General features: G+C 37.1%; 3 protein-coding genes across 3 annotated transcripts; 2 read left to right on the top strand and 1 right to left on the bottom strand.

Moving 5' to 3' along the window:
* Window positions 1–1,217: 1,217 nt before the first annotated feature.
* LOC149683506 (uncharacterized) lies at window positions 1,218–2,298 on the bottom strand. Its single transcript, XM_089871264.1, has 2 exons — window positions 1,545–2,298; window positions 1,218–1,479 (listed from the first exon to the last, which is right to left on the bottom strand). The coding sequence occupies exons 1-2, from the start codon at window positions 1,962–1,964 to the stop codon at window positions 1,435–1,437; spliced, it is 465 nt and encodes a 154-aa protein (XP_089727390.1). The 5' UTR covers window positions 1,965–2,298; the 3' UTR covers window positions 1,218–1,434.
* A 5,802-nt stretch (window positions 2,299–8,100) lies between these two features.
* LOC149683505 (uncharacterized) lies at window positions 8,101–9,608 on the top strand. The gene is made up of 2 exons (XM_089871260.1): window positions 8,101–9,153; window positions 9,241–9,608. Exons 1-2 carry the CDS (start codon window positions 8,268–8,270, stop codon window positions 9,606–9,608), a joined length of 1,254 nt encoding a protein of 417 aa, XP_089727386.1. The 5' UTR covers window positions 8,101–8,267.
* Window positions 9,609–9,941: 333 nt separating this feature from the next.
* Window positions 9,942–12,506, top strand: LOC149683504 (uncharacterized). Its single transcript, XM_089871300.1, has one exon. The coding sequence runs from the start codon at window positions 9,942–9,944 to the stop codon at window positions 12,504–12,506; it is 2,565 nt and encodes an 854-aa protein (XP_089727426.1).
* The last annotated feature ends 6,672 nt before the right edge of the window (window positions 12,507–19,178 follow it).

Here is a 19,178-nt window from a genome sequence, read left to right as displayed (position 1 = left end):
GTTTCAATAAATTTTTTACTAAGCGTTTTTTTTCACTCTCCACTTTCCATTTCCAACTGCTAAATAGGGGGTTTTGAATGATTGGGATGATTTTAAAGAGAAGGTGAACAGTTGAGCATAGCTCGTCCGAATTACCGAATGACATTCCAGTAAAGGGAGAGTGATGTTAATTGCAATTTTCTGAATACACGTCCCCCACGGAATCAATGCCTTGAGCCATATTTTTATGGATAGAGATCCCCTTTAATGTTGCACAAAGATATAATCAACAATTGTGGAATGAAACTTCAAATTTTCCTCCGGTGAAGATATGGCCACGGGTGCGACATTCTGTTCCACTATGGTTCGCAAATGCCAGGGGGTGGAGAATGATTTCTATCTAGATTAGTGGGCGATTCTTGATGTCAGTTTCAACATAAGTCTGCACGAACGTTTGGTTGAAAACGGCGCATTTCGGAGAGAACCATCTAGAAATTCAATGGCCAACCAATTCCCTCAATATGTCACCCATTGAAAACCGCTTGGTGGAGGAAATACAGGTTCACTGAAAAGGAGAATACCCACATTCAAAGCATAGCATGGGTCACAAAGTGGTGCCTACATTTGAGGAAGTGGTTGTGTTCATTGTATTCAACTAATTGGGATTCGCCATAACGAAGATGACGAACCTTTCTCAAGAAACACTTTATTTACAATGCGAAATTAGCATTATACTAAAGTTCCACTAGTCTTAGCAGTGTATCCGATGGCAAATTATGGTCTTTTTGAGAATCAATGGAATCTGCTGAGCTGCACGAAGTATTAAATCCTTAAAGGTTAAGTAAGGACGCAATGTAGAGTGTGTATATATTTTATTGAGAACTACCCAACCAACATAACTAGTTAAATAAAGAATAAAGACACTTTGCTAATTACTATCGAACATTTATTCTTAATTATGAACATGGTTAGGATAAATACATTTATGCGTTTTCATTTTTAATTTCATTATGCGATTAATATTTGATCATCTTACCGTTGGCGTTTACAACCTGTTGCATTCTCTGCGGCATTGATGAAAACAGATTGTTTATATAATCGGGCCGCTCACCAACCTCTTCCCATGCGGCCTGGATGATGGTGTACAGTTCGTCCTTATCATTGGGAATTATATTGTTCTGGGATACAATCCTTTTCATAATCGCCCAGACGTTTTCGATTGTAGATAAGTCGGGTGAATTTCTTGGCCAGGTAATTAGATCTATTTCCGGATGATTCTCCTTCAAATACGCCATGGTTGCACGTGACTTGTGTATACTCGAATTATCTTGTTGAAATATAAATTTACCGTCCGGAAAATGATTGTCTACAACATGAGGGAAAAACGTATGTTCCAATACATCAATATACTTATCGGAATTTAGGTGCCCTTCTATTCGTGCTAAGGTGCCAATTTCATGTTTTGAAATATAACCCCACACTGGCACAGAAAACCGTCCGCTATTCCGGATTGAATGAATGTTAGCCGCATCATATCGGGTCCCTTTCTCTCTCCACACTCTTACGTGATGGTCCGTAGATGAACAAAATGTTGATTCGTCGCTGATGACAACTTCATCCCATTCGTTCCTCCAGTGCAGGTGAGCGCGCGCAAATGCTAGGCGTTCTTGTTCGTGCTCTGGTTTGAGATATGGCTTCTCCGCGGCGATACGACTGTGTAGCCCAACGTCACGTAATCGGTTTCTAATCGTTGTTTCCGACGCTTCCAATTCCATGATGGATTTTACAGATCGAACCGTGGTGGTAGGATTATTCACAACAAGAGCAGCAATAACGTCGTCTTCTTCTGCAGTGGTAAGGCGTGGAGTTCCAGGTCTTGGTTTGTCGGTCAATCGCCCATTTTCACCATAAGCGGCGATTATGAAAAGGATTGTATCCCAGAACAATATAATTCCCAATGATAAGGACGAACTTTTCACCATCATCCAGGCCGCATGGGAAGAGGTTGGTGAGCGGCCCGATTATATAAACAATCTGTTTTCATCAATGCCGCAGAGAATGCAACAGGTTGTAAACGCCAACGGTAAGATGATCAAATATTAATCGCATAATGAAATTAAAAATGAAAACGCATAAATGTATTTATCCTAACCATGTTCATAATTAAGAATAAATGTTCGATAGTAATTAGCAAAGTGTCTTTATTCTTTATTTAACTTGTTATGTTGGTTGGGTAGTTCTCAATAAAATATATACACACTCTACATTGCGTCCTTACTTAACCTTCAAGGATTTAATACTTCGTGCAGCTCAGCAGATTCCATTGATTCTCAAAAAGACCATAATTTTCCATCGGATACACTGCTAAGACTAGTGGAACTTTAGTATAATGCTAATTTCGCATTGTAAATAAAGTGTTTCTTGAGAAAGGTTCGTCATCTTCGTTATGGCGAATCCCAATTAGTTGAATACAATGAACACAACCACTTCCTCAAATGTAGGCACCACTTTGTGACCCATGCTATGCTTTGAATGTGGGTATTCTCCTTTTCAGTGAACCTGTATTTCCTCCACCAAGCGGTTTTCAATGGGTGACATATTGAGGGAATTGGTTGGCCATTGAATTTCTAGATGGTTCTCTCCGAAATGCGCCGTTTTCAACCAAACGTTTGTGCTGACTTATGTTGAAACTGACATCAAGAATCGCCCACTAATCTAGATAGAAATCATTCTCCACCCCCTGGCATTTGCGAACCATAGTGGAACAGAATGTCGCACCCGTGGCCATATCTTCACCGGAGGAAAATTTGAAGTTTCATTCCACAATTGTTGATTATATATTTGTGCAACATTAAAGGGGATCTCTATCCATAAAAATATGGCTCAAGGCATTGATTCCGTGGGGGACGTGTATTCAGAAAATTGCAATTAACATCACTCTCCCTTTACTGGAATGTCATTCGGTAATTCGGACGAGCTATGCTCAACTGTTCACCTTCTCTTTAAAATCATCCCAATCATTCAAAACCCCCTATTTAGCAGTTGGAAATGGAAAGTGGAGAGTGAAAAAAAAACGCTTAGTAAAAAATTTATTGAAACAACAATATAAGATACGTTTTTTTATACCCATTGTATCAGATCAATAATTTGCGGCTTATGATTGAAACAAGACGTCGCGAGAGAGAAAGTTTTTAATTGCGGCGACTGTACAACAGTTTTATATTATATATTTACCACTGTGAACAATTTTTGGTAATACTGGAGCATCTGGTAAACTGATGTTCAGTTCTTTATTGTTTTTTGTTTGTCCATGCTTTGAATTAAGCTTCCCAAATAAAGTATCTAAAAAAAGTCAAAACCCCTTCGTAAGAACTACAATAACTGTATACAAAGACTAAAAAGCTTTGTACTTAAACTCATAACTAACTTACCAAAGTCCACGTAATTGTCATTTATTCTCCTAATTTTAGCGTTTCGTTTCTTTGTAAGTTCATCATTATCCGTACTCTTGCATAGATCGGATTCATCCCTGCTTCGATTTGCTTTACTAGTCGCCCTTTTGTAGTCGTCTTTAAAAGTTAATTATTATTAATGGGAAACTGTTTACTTAAATTTTACGTTACCTACCAGTTTTCAATAATACTCTAACGTCGTAGAGAGGCCAAGAGTCATCAGGCGTAAGAGAGTTCTTCAAAGCCTTAAGAAAATAGGTATTCCCTTTTGGCGGATAGAAACATTGAGTTTCTTCTTTGGTTTGATCCTTCAACCACTTTGTTAAAACTACTTCAATAGTGTCATCGTCTCGGAAGTGGCCCACCGAATACATCTATTTCAAATGAATAAAATACATTAAGGTATTACAAAGATGACTTAGATAATTATACGCATACCTAAAGGTTAATAATGTAACATAGGGACTACTGCTAATTCACCCTTGTAAGGCAATGCCACACATTTTTTACTGATCTTCAAAATATTGTAGACACTAATTGTTTTGGATAGCCCAGATATAATCACTATGCCCAGCAAAGATGATTTCATTGGGTAGAAGAACAAGTCTTTAGAATGATCATATTCCCTCGTAAATACCGACACCGTCGTATCATCGTGTTGAAATATATTTTGAATTTTAGCATAATTTCCATTGTCAAGTAAAATAGTACTATCCCCCAATCCAATTGAGATAACATATTTACTAGTTTCTAACTTCTTGAAAGACTTTCCATTTTTTGGCAAATTGCCGCAAAGTGGTTTGTCATAGTTAAATCTGTATTCGTTTATGAAATGCATTTTTTCCCTTTTCCCTAATGTGTTAAGGTCAAAATTGTCTCTTTCACTCAATCTCTTACAAATCTGTTGTAAAGGCTTATTGGGGGTTCTAAGCTCCTTTTTAAGAAATTGAAGTTCATTTTCAAAACCAAACGCACTAAAATTGTCCAAAGGCCCAAATTTAAGCACGTCCAAATATAAGTGTGATAAACTGTGCACGTTCATAACCACAAATTTTTCACCGAAAAGCTTATATGACTCTTCAACAAACATGTTCATAAGTTTCGCTGCATAATCATTATGAGATTGACAAAGATTACGGCTGGATAATATGTACACAGCACAGTGGAAAAGCAGAAAGTGTTTAAGAACATTAGAACTCAAAACTCCCATTAATATTACAGGGCCTGTGTACAACAAAAACTGCCTTAACTCCGTTCCTTTCCATTTATCTATGTGTTTAAGAGATTTTGGTTTGCGGGAAAATTCGCAAGGAATAAATTTACGGGCATTTAGTAGCTTCTCGGATATTATAGATACGTTTTTTTGACCTAAGCGAACTGAAAATGGTCCTTTATTTATCCAAAAATAAACTATTCTACGCATCACGCCTAAACAAACTAGATGCAAGTAGTCAAACGGAAACTGTGTTACCATTCCGATATCAAGTGCTAATAACGGGGAGTGTTGCCCCACAGAATGATGGTCTTCATCTAATTTGTTAACGAACGATTCATTAGTTCTCATTTCTGAATTAACCCCAAGAAAAACTGTACGGTTATCTATACGTTCGCCTTCGACCGTGCATTTATCGCAAGAGCTATACCCTGTGTGCCCTTTGGTTCTTTTAACAAATGATTTAGCCGGAGTGTCCAAGATGAAAGGTCCATTTAAATTCACTGTGTAAAGTTTACCACCCAGTGAAAATCCTTTTTTTTCTAATTCTTTTAATTCATGTATAAATTCTTCTAAATAATCTTTTAAGGGGTGGGGCTTTGATTCGCCACAAAACAACGCCACGATAAAGGGCTTTCCAACAATGCCATCCTTAAAATTAAACACTGAAACTAATAGTGGCCAAAATTCTTTAGTCCCACTTTTAGATACTGGAACTCCGTCTATATTTACCGCAAAAGAGATAACGTGCTCGTACGGATAATTAGACAGAAGAAAATTTGTTAGGCCTTTCTTAATTCCGAAATAAATGAATTCCCCAGTACCAAAAGCCTTTACAACGCAACCCGTTGTTTTAGTTTTAAGAATGGTCCTACTATCTTTTGCTATTTCGAAGCCATTTTTACGCAAAATACTTAGAAGGTGTTTTAACACGACATGAGTAATTCTATTTTTTAAAGCCCAAACAGCAAGATCAGTTTCAAAATTTTCCGGGGAGCCCTTACAGTTTTCTTCGTCACTACCCAGAGTATCATTATCACTAAAGTTATATTCATTAGCTGACCCATCCTGTACTGATTCAGATGAATCGCTATCATTAGAGGGGGTAAACTGCCTCAAGGATCGCATCATTTCATGTTCGTATTCTTCGCTATGCTCTGTATTTCTATAGCATGCATTTTGTGCATTAGATAAAATAATTTGTTCGTTGTTTTCTAGCTCGGTTGTTTCAGCACTGTCATTTTTAAACAGCTCTTCATAAAACTTTCTATTATTTCTACTTCTTTGTCTTGCAGACAAAAGTTCTAATTTCGCGGCTTTTGATTCCGAAGTGTTAACCTGTTGGTCATTTACAAGTACATTTATTACTGATGCACATTCCCAACATTTAAATCTGGTCAATAACACCTCATTTTATGGAGGTCTCCATTTGGTAAGGGCTATTGTACATAGTTTTCACTAAAGGGGATTTTTTCAGTTACCCCAGTGCTGCCAGGTGAGGCAACAGACTACAGAAAGAAAGGCTAGCAGTTCATGTTAGTATTTAAAACTACCCCAGTGAGAACCTGACAACACTGCACTTTAGTTTAAATAAAAGGGGAGTAATTTTCGCTATCCCCTTTAGTGACAATTTTCTATGTTCGTTTTTGAAAGATAATTGGTAGCTTACTTTGAGTGGTGCACTTGTTAAATGGGTAGCCATCGCAAAAAGTCTACGATTTAAAATGGTACAGCTGGGTACATTTATACCTGTAAAAAATCGGTTTAGTACATAGAACAATTGTAGACAATAATTGATAAAATTGTCTAATAAAAATTTTCCAATGTTTGAAAATTGTCCCCATGCTCTACACCCCAGCTGTTTAGGTTGAAAAATTATAATCAACATTTAATCAGTCGACGAAAAAGTTAATATAATTAGGCCTAATCTATTTTTTTAAATTAAAACCTGTCTAATTTTTACTACAGCTTTTAAACTTTCTTATTCAAAAAAGGGAAATGTACATTGCATCACATTAATTTAACATTCATATATTAATAAAAGCTCAGGTACTAACCTTAGAGTGTAGCAAGGTAAGATCCAGTTCTAAGCTTCAATCCCAAAGAAACTTTCCGAAATCTAATAATGGCGTCGCTTTCTCGTAAAATTTCGCCGTACAATTAAACTAATCTAGATTCACGTTGCTTACAAGTTGAAAACAGCATGGCGGATAAAGAAAGACTAAAAACTCTGACGAGAGTCAACGTGTTTCCCCTAATAATATCTCTTCTGGGCCTTGGCTATGATTCTTCGAGATCGAAAATTTTCAGCCCGCCTAAATAAAACTGTAAAGAAGCCCAAAAAAACCGCCGATCGAAAAGTACACGAGATACCGACTAAGATTTACAATACCCAGCCCAAAAACATTTTATAGGAGAAGCCCAATTGGCCGCAATCCCGCCCAATCTGCCATCCCTGCTCTGACGTTTTCTCGCTCCTTTCTGGTGTGGGTGTAAACAAGTTGGAAAACCAAAATATCCTCTCTAGCCGGGAGTGTGGCGCACTCCTGTAAGCCAAGCTTCTGGGCGGCAAAGTTTGAGGGAATAAGACACATGTTGGCGATCCTACCCTATAGGTGTCGACTGCCCCGTGTCCGCCGGAGGTGACTTGACCCCCACACCCCGTCCGTCACCTCCCAAGTAAACCTCATTTCCTTCTCCTGTTTACACACGTACTGAAACCTGTATAATCAAATCCTTGCCGAGGTCCACTGACCCACTCGCATTGAAACCCTCTCAAAAAAAAAACAAGTTGGGAAAACCGAAATTTTACCTCTCCGTGTCGAGAAGATTATATAAACTTAAGTATCCAATGAAAACGTCGACCTTCTTGCCCTCATGCTTTCCCGCGCTTTGCGCTTCCGCATTTCATCCTTACTTTCAAAATTATCTTCCTCCATTTTACATACAAAAATCAAATACTCACAAAAAGAAGCGGCAAAAACCTGCTGGCTCTTTACAACCACTTAATTTGACTTAATATCCAATTTCCAACAACAATAATATACCGGTAGTTTAATTGACAACCTACTAGCATCGAAATTCTCATTAAGAATGGCTCCCGCGGATAAAAAAGGGCAATTTTCAACTAGGTGGGCGTTATCTCATTAGATTTGAAAAATATCATTTGTCTTTTTTACCAATGCCTAACCGTTTGGATTTTTTTAAAGCAATCTTAGCACCAAAAAATATTTTTTGATACAAATTAAATGTTTTATATTCTTATTAAGAATAAAACAAGAGGATAAAAAAGGTCTGTCCTCTCGTAATTTTTTAAGCTTTTATCATGATTACTCTATACAACAGTAACAAGGAGTATAAACCCATTAGTGGAAGCAGTATTTTCTTTCCGAAACAATCTCGCTTATGTTTATCCCGCCGAAGCAGTCGCACGGATTCTCAGCAGTCGCACGGATTCTAGCTCCCGTTAAGCCTCGGCCTGATTGTGAAACGCTTTTAACCTGACTAAGGCTTAGTAAAGTTGATAACAAATTTTAATCTTCCCTCTATTTTAAATGAGTTTTAACGAATAATAAACGGACGTTGGTATTTATCTACCGGAATTATTAACTATTAACAACATAATGACAAACTATTGTTTAACGGCTTGCAAATTCAACCGTGGTGGACAAAAACATGGGGACATGCTAAACTGTGGTTTTTGTAATGAATGGTTTCATATAAAGTGCCTTGCATTAACGAAAGTGGTCCCGGGCTCTTTCTGGATTTGCCCGGAATGCCTCCAAGACTTAATCGAGCTTAAATCACTTCTCCCTGAACTGAAGAAACTTAAATCATGGAAGGGGAAAAGAACCCAAGAAGTACAAGACATCAATGAATCAATAGCACTGGTAAATGAACAGTTGGATGACATGACCAAAGAGCTACAATGTCAGTCTACGGCTGTAGATCAAGTTACAACTTCCTCTCAGGAACTTAAAGAAAACGTTATGGGTGAACTTAACTCTATAAAAGTTGCGCTAAGGGCAAACGAAGAAACTATAAAAACCGTACAAGAGGTAACCTCGGATAGTTTCAAACTGCTTGAAGAACAAATGCACAACAAAAACAAACATCAAGGTTTGGTACCCCATATACCCCGAGAAATATATGCTGTAACTAACCCTTCGGTAGAGAAATCAATTTCACAGAGCTACAAGGATGCGGTTCTTGATCCAAAAAATCAACGTAACAGAGCAAATCCGAGACAAATAGAAAAACCATTTGTAAAGAATAAATATACGGACCTCTACACTAAACACCAGGATAGTTCCACATCTCATAAACTCAACAAAGATAAAAATAAACAACAAAAGACAAACCCCAAGCTTAATTCGACAAGACCTGGCCCTAAAGCCGACGACTTGGAGAAAACTTTCAAATTAAAAGCGTTGAAAGAAAATGACGTATACTACATCGGAAACTGTGCTAACGATACAACAGAAAACTCGCTAGCAGAATATATAGAAAGTAAGAACATAGACATTACCAGCTTGAGAACCTCCTCAAAAGATCCCAAAGGTGACTATCGAAACTTTATCCTAAACACTTCTACAGCACTAGAAGATGTACTTAAACCAGAGATATGGCCAATCGGTATATCTTGTGCCATCCTAGGCCGAACAAAATCGAAGGATACTAAAGTTTGGGGCACCCATGGGGATCCCACTGATATACGGTGTGGCGTAACTTCCGTGAGATTCATCTTATCTAACTTTTCGAGTGACACGGAGCTAAAAGATCTACAAGAGCACCTTCAAGATCTGCAGATAACACCTATTATAACAACAATAATGGAATCAGGCCGGTATACAAAGACCTTTATTGTCGAATGCGCAAGGGACCAAGAAAATACAATGCGAAACAAGAGCAATTGGCCAGCCGGGATAAGAATAAGAAGAGATACTCCTACTGATGAGGTGTGACTCTATTACCAAGTAAACAACTTTTTAAACAAGAATTATAAAGATAAAGGTCTTAAAATCGGTCAATTAAATATACGCAGCCTAAAATACAAAATTACAGAGATTGAATATCTATTAAGACAATACAATTTAGATATACTTGGCCTAACCGAAACATGGTTGAAAGATGATATCCCAGACTTGGTATGCAACATAAATGGGTACTCTTTATGGAGGCAAGATCGATGTGGTAAAAATGGAGGAGGTGTAGCTATTTACTATAAATCTGGAATTCCGATTACTCGCCTGAATCAAATCGAAGAAAACAACTTAGCTGAGTCAAACTTGGAGTCAATGTGGACCTCTATCGAATATAAAAATTCTAGCAGATTAGTTATCGGAGTAATATATATTCCTCCAAAAGCAAAATTTCCCGATACTGCTGATAACTTACGAAATTATGTAGAATCTGTTTACTTAAAATCAAATACAGAGATTATAGTTCTTGGGGACACTAACTGCGACCTAATGCATATAAACTCTCTATCAACAAAAACTAAGCAATTACAACAGGCTATGATCGATCTTAAGCAACTAATTACTGTTCCAACTAGAATAACATTAAAAACTAAAACCTTAATCGACCATATATACACCAATTACCCAGATAGAATTACAGAAACAAAAGTTATCACCTGTAGTGTATCCGATCACGACCTGACATATATAACAAGGAGAAAGACATGTCCAAAAACTAGAAACACCCTAAAGGCTGTTAGGAACCTTAAAAAGATAGATACCGAGAGGTTTGTTAAAGAGCTACAACAGAAATTAGACATAACTGAGTCCGAAATCTCCGACGCGGATCTAGGAATACAGTATCTAACACAAGCAATAACTAGCTGCTTAGATTCACATGCGCCGCTTAGAAGTAAATACGTCAGATTGGAAAATGCGCCGTGGCTGAACCCCTATGTTAAGAGTCAGATGCACCTGCGAGATACTTACAAAACAAAAAGTCGTCAATCAGTAAATAAAGAATTCTACCTCCATCAATACAGATTGCAAAGAAATTACGTAACCAGCCTCATTCACAGACAAAAATCAAGCTACTTTAAGAAGAAACTAGAATCAGGAAAAACTTCAGATGTCTGGAAAACGATAAAACCCTACTTAAAAATGAGAAATAGTAAACAAATAACCAAAATCGAATATGATAACCAAACATTTGATGAGCCTAACCAAATAGTGAACAAATTAAATGACTACTTTGTTCATACAGCCGACAAACTAATAGCAGCCCGTACCACAAATATGAACAAACAGGTTTTAAGGCCAATCTCACAAATTCACCCTCCAGGAGAGATTTCGCCAGTTGCCCTAACAGATTTTGATTTAGTCGATGAAACCACAGTCTTCAATATACTGAAGAAGATAAAACCAAATAAAGCCACTGGGATAGACGGTCTGGCGCCTGCTCTCCTTAAATCATTAGCTGCCATAATTGCTAGTGTAGTTACTAAAATAATAAATTTAACATTCACTACCGGCTCCTACCCGAAACAATGGAAACAAGCCCAAGTCATTCCAATTTATAAGGATGGAAACGTTACTAATCCAAAGAACTACAGACCCATATCTATTTTACCATCTTTATCTCTGGTTTGTGAAAGAATAGTGCATAAAAATATATATAAATATCTAGAAGAACATAAGGTGTTTTACACCCTACAATCTGGCTTCCGAGAAAAGCACTCAACTAAAACCTGCATATTCAACCTTTATGAGACGATTCTGGAAAATCTAAACCAAGGAATGTACGTCTTAGTAGTTTTTATAGACCTCTCAAAAGCTTTCGATACAGTGCAACACGATATCCTTTTGAGTGACTTACTAAATGCTGGAATTGAAGACAAAGCGCTATCATGGTTCGCATCCTATTTGAAAGACAGATATCAGTCTGTGCACTACGCCAATAAATATTCTCAGAATCTGCCAGTTAAACATGGGGTCCCACAAGGTAGTGTGCTGGGTCCCCTATTGTTTAACTTGTATACATCTGAATTGCACAAAACTCTAAAACACTCAACGGCCAATGAATACGCCGACGATAGCGCTATAATAGGAGCACACAAAAATCTAGACCAGCTGATAACAGCTATGGAACAAGACATTAGCAATCTAAAGAAAGGACTAAACGACAAAGGACTATTTCTTAATGAGAAGAAAACGAAATTCATGGTTTTCTCCCCGAACATGAAGTCCAGAGATAATTCAATAAACTTAGAAACTCTCTGTAATGGCTCTATCTTCCGAGTTAAAACCTTCAAATACCTAGGAGTCTGGCTAGACGAATTACTATCTTGGGCAGAGCAAATCAACTACGTTGCAAATAAAGTAAAATCCAGAATATGGCTACTAAAGCCTTTACAGAACTGCTTGGACAAAGCAACTTTGCGTTTAATCTACATTGCTTGCATAAAACCCGTATTTGACTACGGTGATATATTTTACCATAACACGACGTCAAATAACACTGCTAAACTGGAAGCTCAACATAAAATGTGTGCAAAACTTATAACTAAAATGACAAAGTATTCCTCTGCCACTAAGGCCTTAGAACTAGCGCAAATAACTTCGCTCAAAACAAATTACAACTATAACCTCTTAGTCTTGATGCATAACATCAAAAACAGAAATGTCCCACAATATATGCTTGATTGGTTCCCTGATCCTAGGCAATCTAGCTCTACCAGGAACTATAGAAATAACTTCTATGTCGAATCTTTCAACTCAAAATTCCGTCCAAAGAGCACTAAATACAGAGGTATCAAGGCCTGGAACGACCTGGACGCCTCTATAAAGTCAATTGAACCTACAAAACTGTTTAAAACTGCTATTAAAAACATTTTAAATTAATTTAAATTAAAATATACTCCAAAGAATTTTTCTTAAAGGTTGATCCAATAAAAGCCTTTTTATTATTATTATTATTATTATTTTATTATTATCCTCTCTAGACTTCGCTAAAAACGTATTACTCCTACGTAAAATATTAATAGACAGGCAAGGATTCATTCCATTAAAGATGGAGCGCAATATGATCCATATTTTCATTTCATATACAGAGAAAAGAAATTATTATGTTTCTGAGAGGAGCTTCCCATTTTTGTTGTTGTTTTGAAAAATATATCGCAATGCACGGGCCTTGATAGATATAGGAGGCAATGAATGAATTATTTCACAATGCACGCGCCTTGATAGATATAGGAGGCAATGAATGAAATATATCACAATGCACGGGCCTTGATAGATATACGAGGCAATGAAGGAAATATATCGCATGCACGGGCCTTGGTAGATATAGGAGGCGATGATAATCTCTCTCTTTGCACGAGAGGTTTATCTTTAATATTTAAATAAATGTAATTATTTTTAATTATTTTAATCTTCAGTAATTAACATTAATAATAGTTAAATCGTTTAATATAAAGTTATACCTATTATCATCTCAAACTTTGCTAATATTGACGTTTAAAGTGAAGGGTACCCCTCTTGCCCGCTTTCTTCAAATTTTGGGGTATATATACGATTCGTTTCCATTATAATAGTAAGGAAAAAGCGCAATTGCGAAAACCTTTGGTGGCCGATCCCACCTTAGGGAGGCTAGACGTTTCTCGTAACCCTAGCTGATCGCCGCGTATATCCTAAAACCAAACGATGATAATGGAGTAGAAGCCAATGATACAGATTGGTGTCTATGTGGAATAGACGGAAGACCAGTGGATGGTGGTGTTAGAAGCCAGTGTAAGTGCAGACTGGTGTCAATGTGGGATTGACAAAGAACAGAAGATGGTGGTGATTAGAAGCCAGTATGTACAAACTGGTGTCCAAGTGGAATGGACGAAGACCAGAAGATGGTGGTGATTAGAAGCCAGTAAGTACAGACTGATGTCCGTGTGGGATGGACAAAGACCAGAAGATGGTGGTGTGAGAACTCAAGTAGAGGAGCCATTTCCGTGACTGTGAAAGCAGTTCGGAAATGGCGAACACGTTTGCTCCGATACGCAAACTGCGAACGCGGTCACGTGGGTGTAACAACGGACAGCCAGACACACACACAGACAGACAGACAGACAGACACGGCCGTTACAGAACCTCTCCTGGACTACGTCACACGGAGAGGAAAAAATAACCTCTCCGAGTCGAGACCCAATGAAGACGTTTTTCTTAAAAACTTAAATAAATATAATTGATATTGATTATTTTAATCAACATTAATTTAGCTTAATTCTAGTTTAGTCGTTTTAAGAAACATTCCAAAAATCATTTTAAACATGGCTATTGTTTACGTTTGACTTCAAGCGAACACCTTTTTCAGAATTTTTGTAAATTTAGGGTATATAAGGCGATTGATTCACAGTAAATGATAAGAAAAGCCGCAATTGAGAGGCTAGATTTTTCTCGTAGCCCTAGCCGATCGCCGCGTACATCGCGGTCTGGGTATTGGGAATACGTTTGCTCCGATTGCCAACTGCGGACGCGGTGTCAGACACACCCATACTTATACATCAAGTGTAATACTTCTCCGTGACATCAACGTCATTCGAAGATGTAAAAAGTCATCTTTGAGAGACACGACTTGAAAATAAAATTTATTGTCGATTTTTTTTCATTATATTTAAAACAATTATAGTGTTGAATTATTAATTATGTGAATATTAATATTAATATTAATTACTATTATTTCTAACATTTAAATAGCTTTTAACTAATATAAATCAATTTACAGCTAATATACACATCTGTATTTATTTCCAAATAGTCCTGACACCTACGTTTTTTAGACCCCAAACCGGTCCCCATTAGCATCTCCTATCCGTTTAGTAGTCTGTTTATTGTCGGTAATGACAGTTAGTTGTCGGAATTGGTTAACTGTCGGTAAAGGTCTTCAAACCACTTAAAGTAGGATATTAGACTCAAACCCGACTAAAGGCGATGAGCGGGATAGGCTATTCCAAATTTCTAGACTATTTTCTCGATTTCTAGTCTAATTACTGAAAAGCAATTAAAAACACTTAGGTGTTTAAATTGTATTCTCAGTTTCAAGTCGGTGAAATGACGTTTGCCCAAAAAGCCTTAACATTATTGCCAACTCAGTTTCAAGTCGGTAGTATGACGTTTGACCAAAATCCTGACAAACTATTATACCAAATAGCAAGTATATATAGTCGGTTTAGTGACGCGCTTCTCCATTTTGAACTTCTGCTCGACTGGTTAGTTTTGGGTCGGTTTAGTTACGCAAATCCGATATTTCGCCTGTCTGTCAACAAGTTAGTTTTGAGTAGGCTTGAAGGCCGCTTTATTCTTATCCGAGTGCTCATTGAATACTCAACGGCTTGGACATGAAGTATTATGGACCGACAGTCCGATAACTCTGTCGGGCCGATGGATCAGATTTGTTATCGGCCCGACTGGTTTTTGTCGCTGGCGATTCCACGTCGTGTTTTGAGTCGAATATCCGACTTTAGTTGGTTTAAAGACTTACTTACTTCTAGTCTCATCTCACTTCTGGTACTATGCATGTTCAGAAAAATAGTACTCTAATATCTATACTACGTGTGAGTGTTAAGCCTATTGTATTACAAATTAAAAAGTATCTGCGATTGTTTTTCAGCTAAACGTGAACGATTTGGCGTAAAACAGTCTAGAAGGATTGGCGTTTTCGTCCACGTTTTCTGAAAATTTAATGTTCTGTTCCTTGTTAGCACTTAGTAAAACTATTTGTCGAGTACGTTGGGAGGAGAAACGAGACATTTCTCAGTGCGCTCAACTTTTTTCGCCTAGGAACCCATCGTAGCCAGCGTTCATAAAATAAGCGAGATAGTTTCCGTCACGTAAGACCAAATAAAAATGGAGTCTGTCTGTAGCTAAGTTTAAAGATTGGCCTTCACGGAACCTATCTCGTTGATTGGATGTACACTGGTTTAGCCGCCTTTCTTCGCCTAGACAGTTTAGCGCACTGAACATTTTGTGGTGGCCTACTGTGAATACAGTCTTTTAGCATTGAAATAGTACTAGTAACAACCTGGTTGTGAAGTTTTACAATAAGACTGCGTTATTCCGCGCGATCGATTGATAGTTCACTAAAACCCAGAATGATTCAAATGTTTCGCAAAGGTACAGAGAGTAACGGTTTAAATCAGGCTTTAAATATTTCATGCCATAGAATGCCCGTGTTTATACACTATATTACTAAATTACAACTTACCGTTGCTAGTGATTCATTAAGCAGATATTGCGGATGCTTTTTTTCTATATGGTATCGTAAATTCCCCGTACTAATGTTGGATTTCGGTCGTTGGGTATATGACGTGCTTAATTAGTTGCATCAAATACAATGATTTAAAACCATTAAAAAACACGATTAAATGAGCTAAACTTACTTCTCGCAGTAACGACATTGAGCCACTTTATACTTAGAGGTACCATCCTCAGACGTTTTAAAAGACACATTAAAATGCCTCCAAACGTCGCTCCTAGTTTGTGGGCATTTAGATTGACTTGAAACACCCTCAGCCATGACTTTATTAGATATTTAACAACGAAAATCTAACCCTTCGTTTCGCAGAAATACTATGCAATAGATTTATCGCGATAGAGTTCAGACATCCGAATGTTTAATGACTAACATGCGTATTACAAGCGCGGAAAACACAGCTGATTGTGAATGAAACAAAAAAAACTCAATGAAAAAAATATACCTACCGGTTTTTTATTTAACAGATAATGTCTATTTTAAAATCTCGGCCTCTTTGGTTTTCAACAATACATAGCTTTATTGGTTAAAAAAATGTACGATTGGCAAAATATATTTTTTTATTTGTTTCCACAGTTGAACTTTAATCACTCAAGATTAAGTTTCCCTGATTGCATTTACTTTATTTATTTGAAACTATGCCAATAATATTACGAATACAATTACACGATTCTACTACACCTTGGATTCGTTTAATTGTTTGTCGTATAAAATAATACTATGTTATATATATGAGTAAATACCATTGCCCTTCAGATGATCTTATCCAATAAACAAAAGTTACAGAAATTCCGAGCACTAGGGCTAACCACTTTAGAAATATGGAATGTAGGACATAATCCCCCCTGGACATAATCCTCCCATTAGAGAAGAAAAGGACATAATCCCCTCAGGTAGGAGACAAAATCCCCCGGACAATTTCCCCCGAATAGATGATGAAGACAAATTCCCCCCAGCCCCATGACAAATTCCCCCCAGCCCCATGACAAATTCCCCCCAGCCCCAGAACAAATTCCCCCCAATAAATGTAAAAAATAACATTTTGGAAAAGGCATACCTTTGTTGGTCGCTAATATATTTTGGAAAAGGTGGCAGCTAATTAATAGGAGAATATTTTGGAAAAGGTGTCAGCTAATTAATAGGAGAATATTTTGGAAAAGGTGCCAGCTAATTAATAGGAGAATATTTTGGAAAAGGTGCCAGCTAATTAATAGGAGAATATTTTGGAAAAGGTGCCAGCTAATTAATAGGAGAATATTTTGGAAAAGGTGGCAGCTAATTAATAGGAGAATATTTTGGAAAAGGTGGCAGCTAATTAATAGGAGAATATTTTGGAAAAGGTGCCAGCTAATTAATAGGAGAATATTTTGGAAAAGGTGCCAGCTAATTAATAGGAGAATATTTTGGAAAAGGTGCCAGCTAATTAATAGGAGAATATTTTGGAAAAGGTGCCAGCTAATTATAAGGAGAATATTTTGGAAAAGGTGCCAGCTAATTAATAGGAGAATATTTTGAAAAAGGTGCCAGCTAATTAATAGGAGAATATTTTGAAAAAGGTGCCAGCTAATTAATTAACAACGCCACCAGATCGCTGAGGCTTCCAGTGTTTTTGATAATATTGATATTGTATTTTTTTGTCGGGGGATTATGACCGGGGAATTTGTCTAGAGCGTGGGGATTTTGTCTAGAGGGTGGGGGGATTTTGTCTAGAGGGTGGGGGATTTTGTACTCTTAACTAGGATGGGGGGAAAATGACCGGGGGATTTTGTCTTGAGAGAGGGGGGATTTTGTACGTTTTTAAAAATTGGGGGATTATGACCGGGGGTCTTTTGTCTTGGGGGTATTTAGTCCGTATACCAGAAATATGGTATTTCTAAAAATATTGGAAACTCAAGAACTATAGGTTTTATTATAAATTTCAAGAAATAAATATAGGATCTATAGTATAAGTCTCAAGAAATATAGGATCTATATTAAAGCACTCTTCAAACCATGAAGCACCAGGCTCTATGAAAGTCTATAATTACCCCTGAAATAACTCCAAAGTACATGAACATCCCTCTGGATATTTCAAATTCAAAACATAAAACATTCCAAAGAACATGACCAGTGCCAAAGCAAGTTTATCACTTGGTAAATGATCTTTAATTATTCTTCTGTCGACTGTAAGCATCAGTTCAGTAGCCTCAGGCAAGCTTTGACCTAAGAAGTGACAAAGTCCATGGAGTTTGCTTTGAACGTAATTAATAAAAAATTATTTACCAAAAACAATCAAGCAAGGATGAAGTGGCACTTTTTTCAAAACCTCTTCTTTAGGAGTACCAAGCTGTTAAGTATAAAATCAAATCAGTTATTCTGAACTTTATAAAGATTAACAAGTATACGATTTCCTTCGGCTTACTTCAAAGATGGGGAAAATGTTCTCAGGTGCTTCATTAAAATGATTCATTATCATTAATACCACAGAACCAATCACAGCTTGGTACTCTTAGCAACAAATGTACAGAAAATATTGCTTTTCAAGTCGAAAAACCTTTCAAATGAGGAAAAAATTTTTTTCCCATCATCTCTTGCAAATTAATTTTAAGGCCAACAAGTTCAAATAAAAATGGCCACTTTTCAAGGAGATTTTCGACACTAGTATTATTATGTATATCAAGTCTTTGAAGACCGTAGGTCAGTTTCATTCGTGCTTCCACTATATTTGTATCAGGATTCATTTCAAAAAACATTTTCTTTAAAAATTCACATGCATCCTCTGACGTTTGCAACTCCTCCTCATTTATTGTCGGGTTGAATTTAAGGTTTGTATTGCTTACATCAATCAAACGAGCCTGTTTTCCTTTCTTAATGTTTTTACCAAGGGCATCACTTTTTCGGTTTGTCGAGAAAGATTTTCAAGCCGTACGTACAGTTGGACCGTAAAACTATGATAACCACACCCTAACACTTCTCCATCAATTACGTCCTTTACAGCGTTTGGGAAACGTTGGTTGAAATGGCTGGCTATTATCCTCATGTCGCTCCGACTAGGCCTTGGGGATCGTTTGATGGCATCATCAACCAGATTCCTTGCAACATCATTCCGATTTTTTTGCGAGAGTTTCACATCTGTTGCTAAAGCTTTTTGAACTTGCTTGTTGAAAATATCCATATTAAATACATAGGCCGAAATTGTTTGCTCAGTGTTGATTCATGAAGTTCCTGATTTCTGTGCATGATATTAACATGAAGTTAAAAAAGTTACCAAATTAAATATGGGGAAATAATAT

The sequence above is a fragment of the Phalangium opilio genome, unplaced genomic scaffold (assembly GCF_054372755.1).
Source record: "Phalangium opilio isolate 3A_F unplaced genomic scaffold, DU_Popi_V2 ptg000037l_1, whole genome shotgun sequence".
NCBI classification, from domain to species: domain Eukaryota; kingdom Metazoa; phylum Arthropoda; class Arachnida; order Opiliones; family Phalangiidae; genus Phalangium; species Phalangium opilio.
The sequence above is the reverse complement of the archived record's forward strand: the minus strand, read 5'-3'. Positions and strand labels throughout refer to the sequence as shown.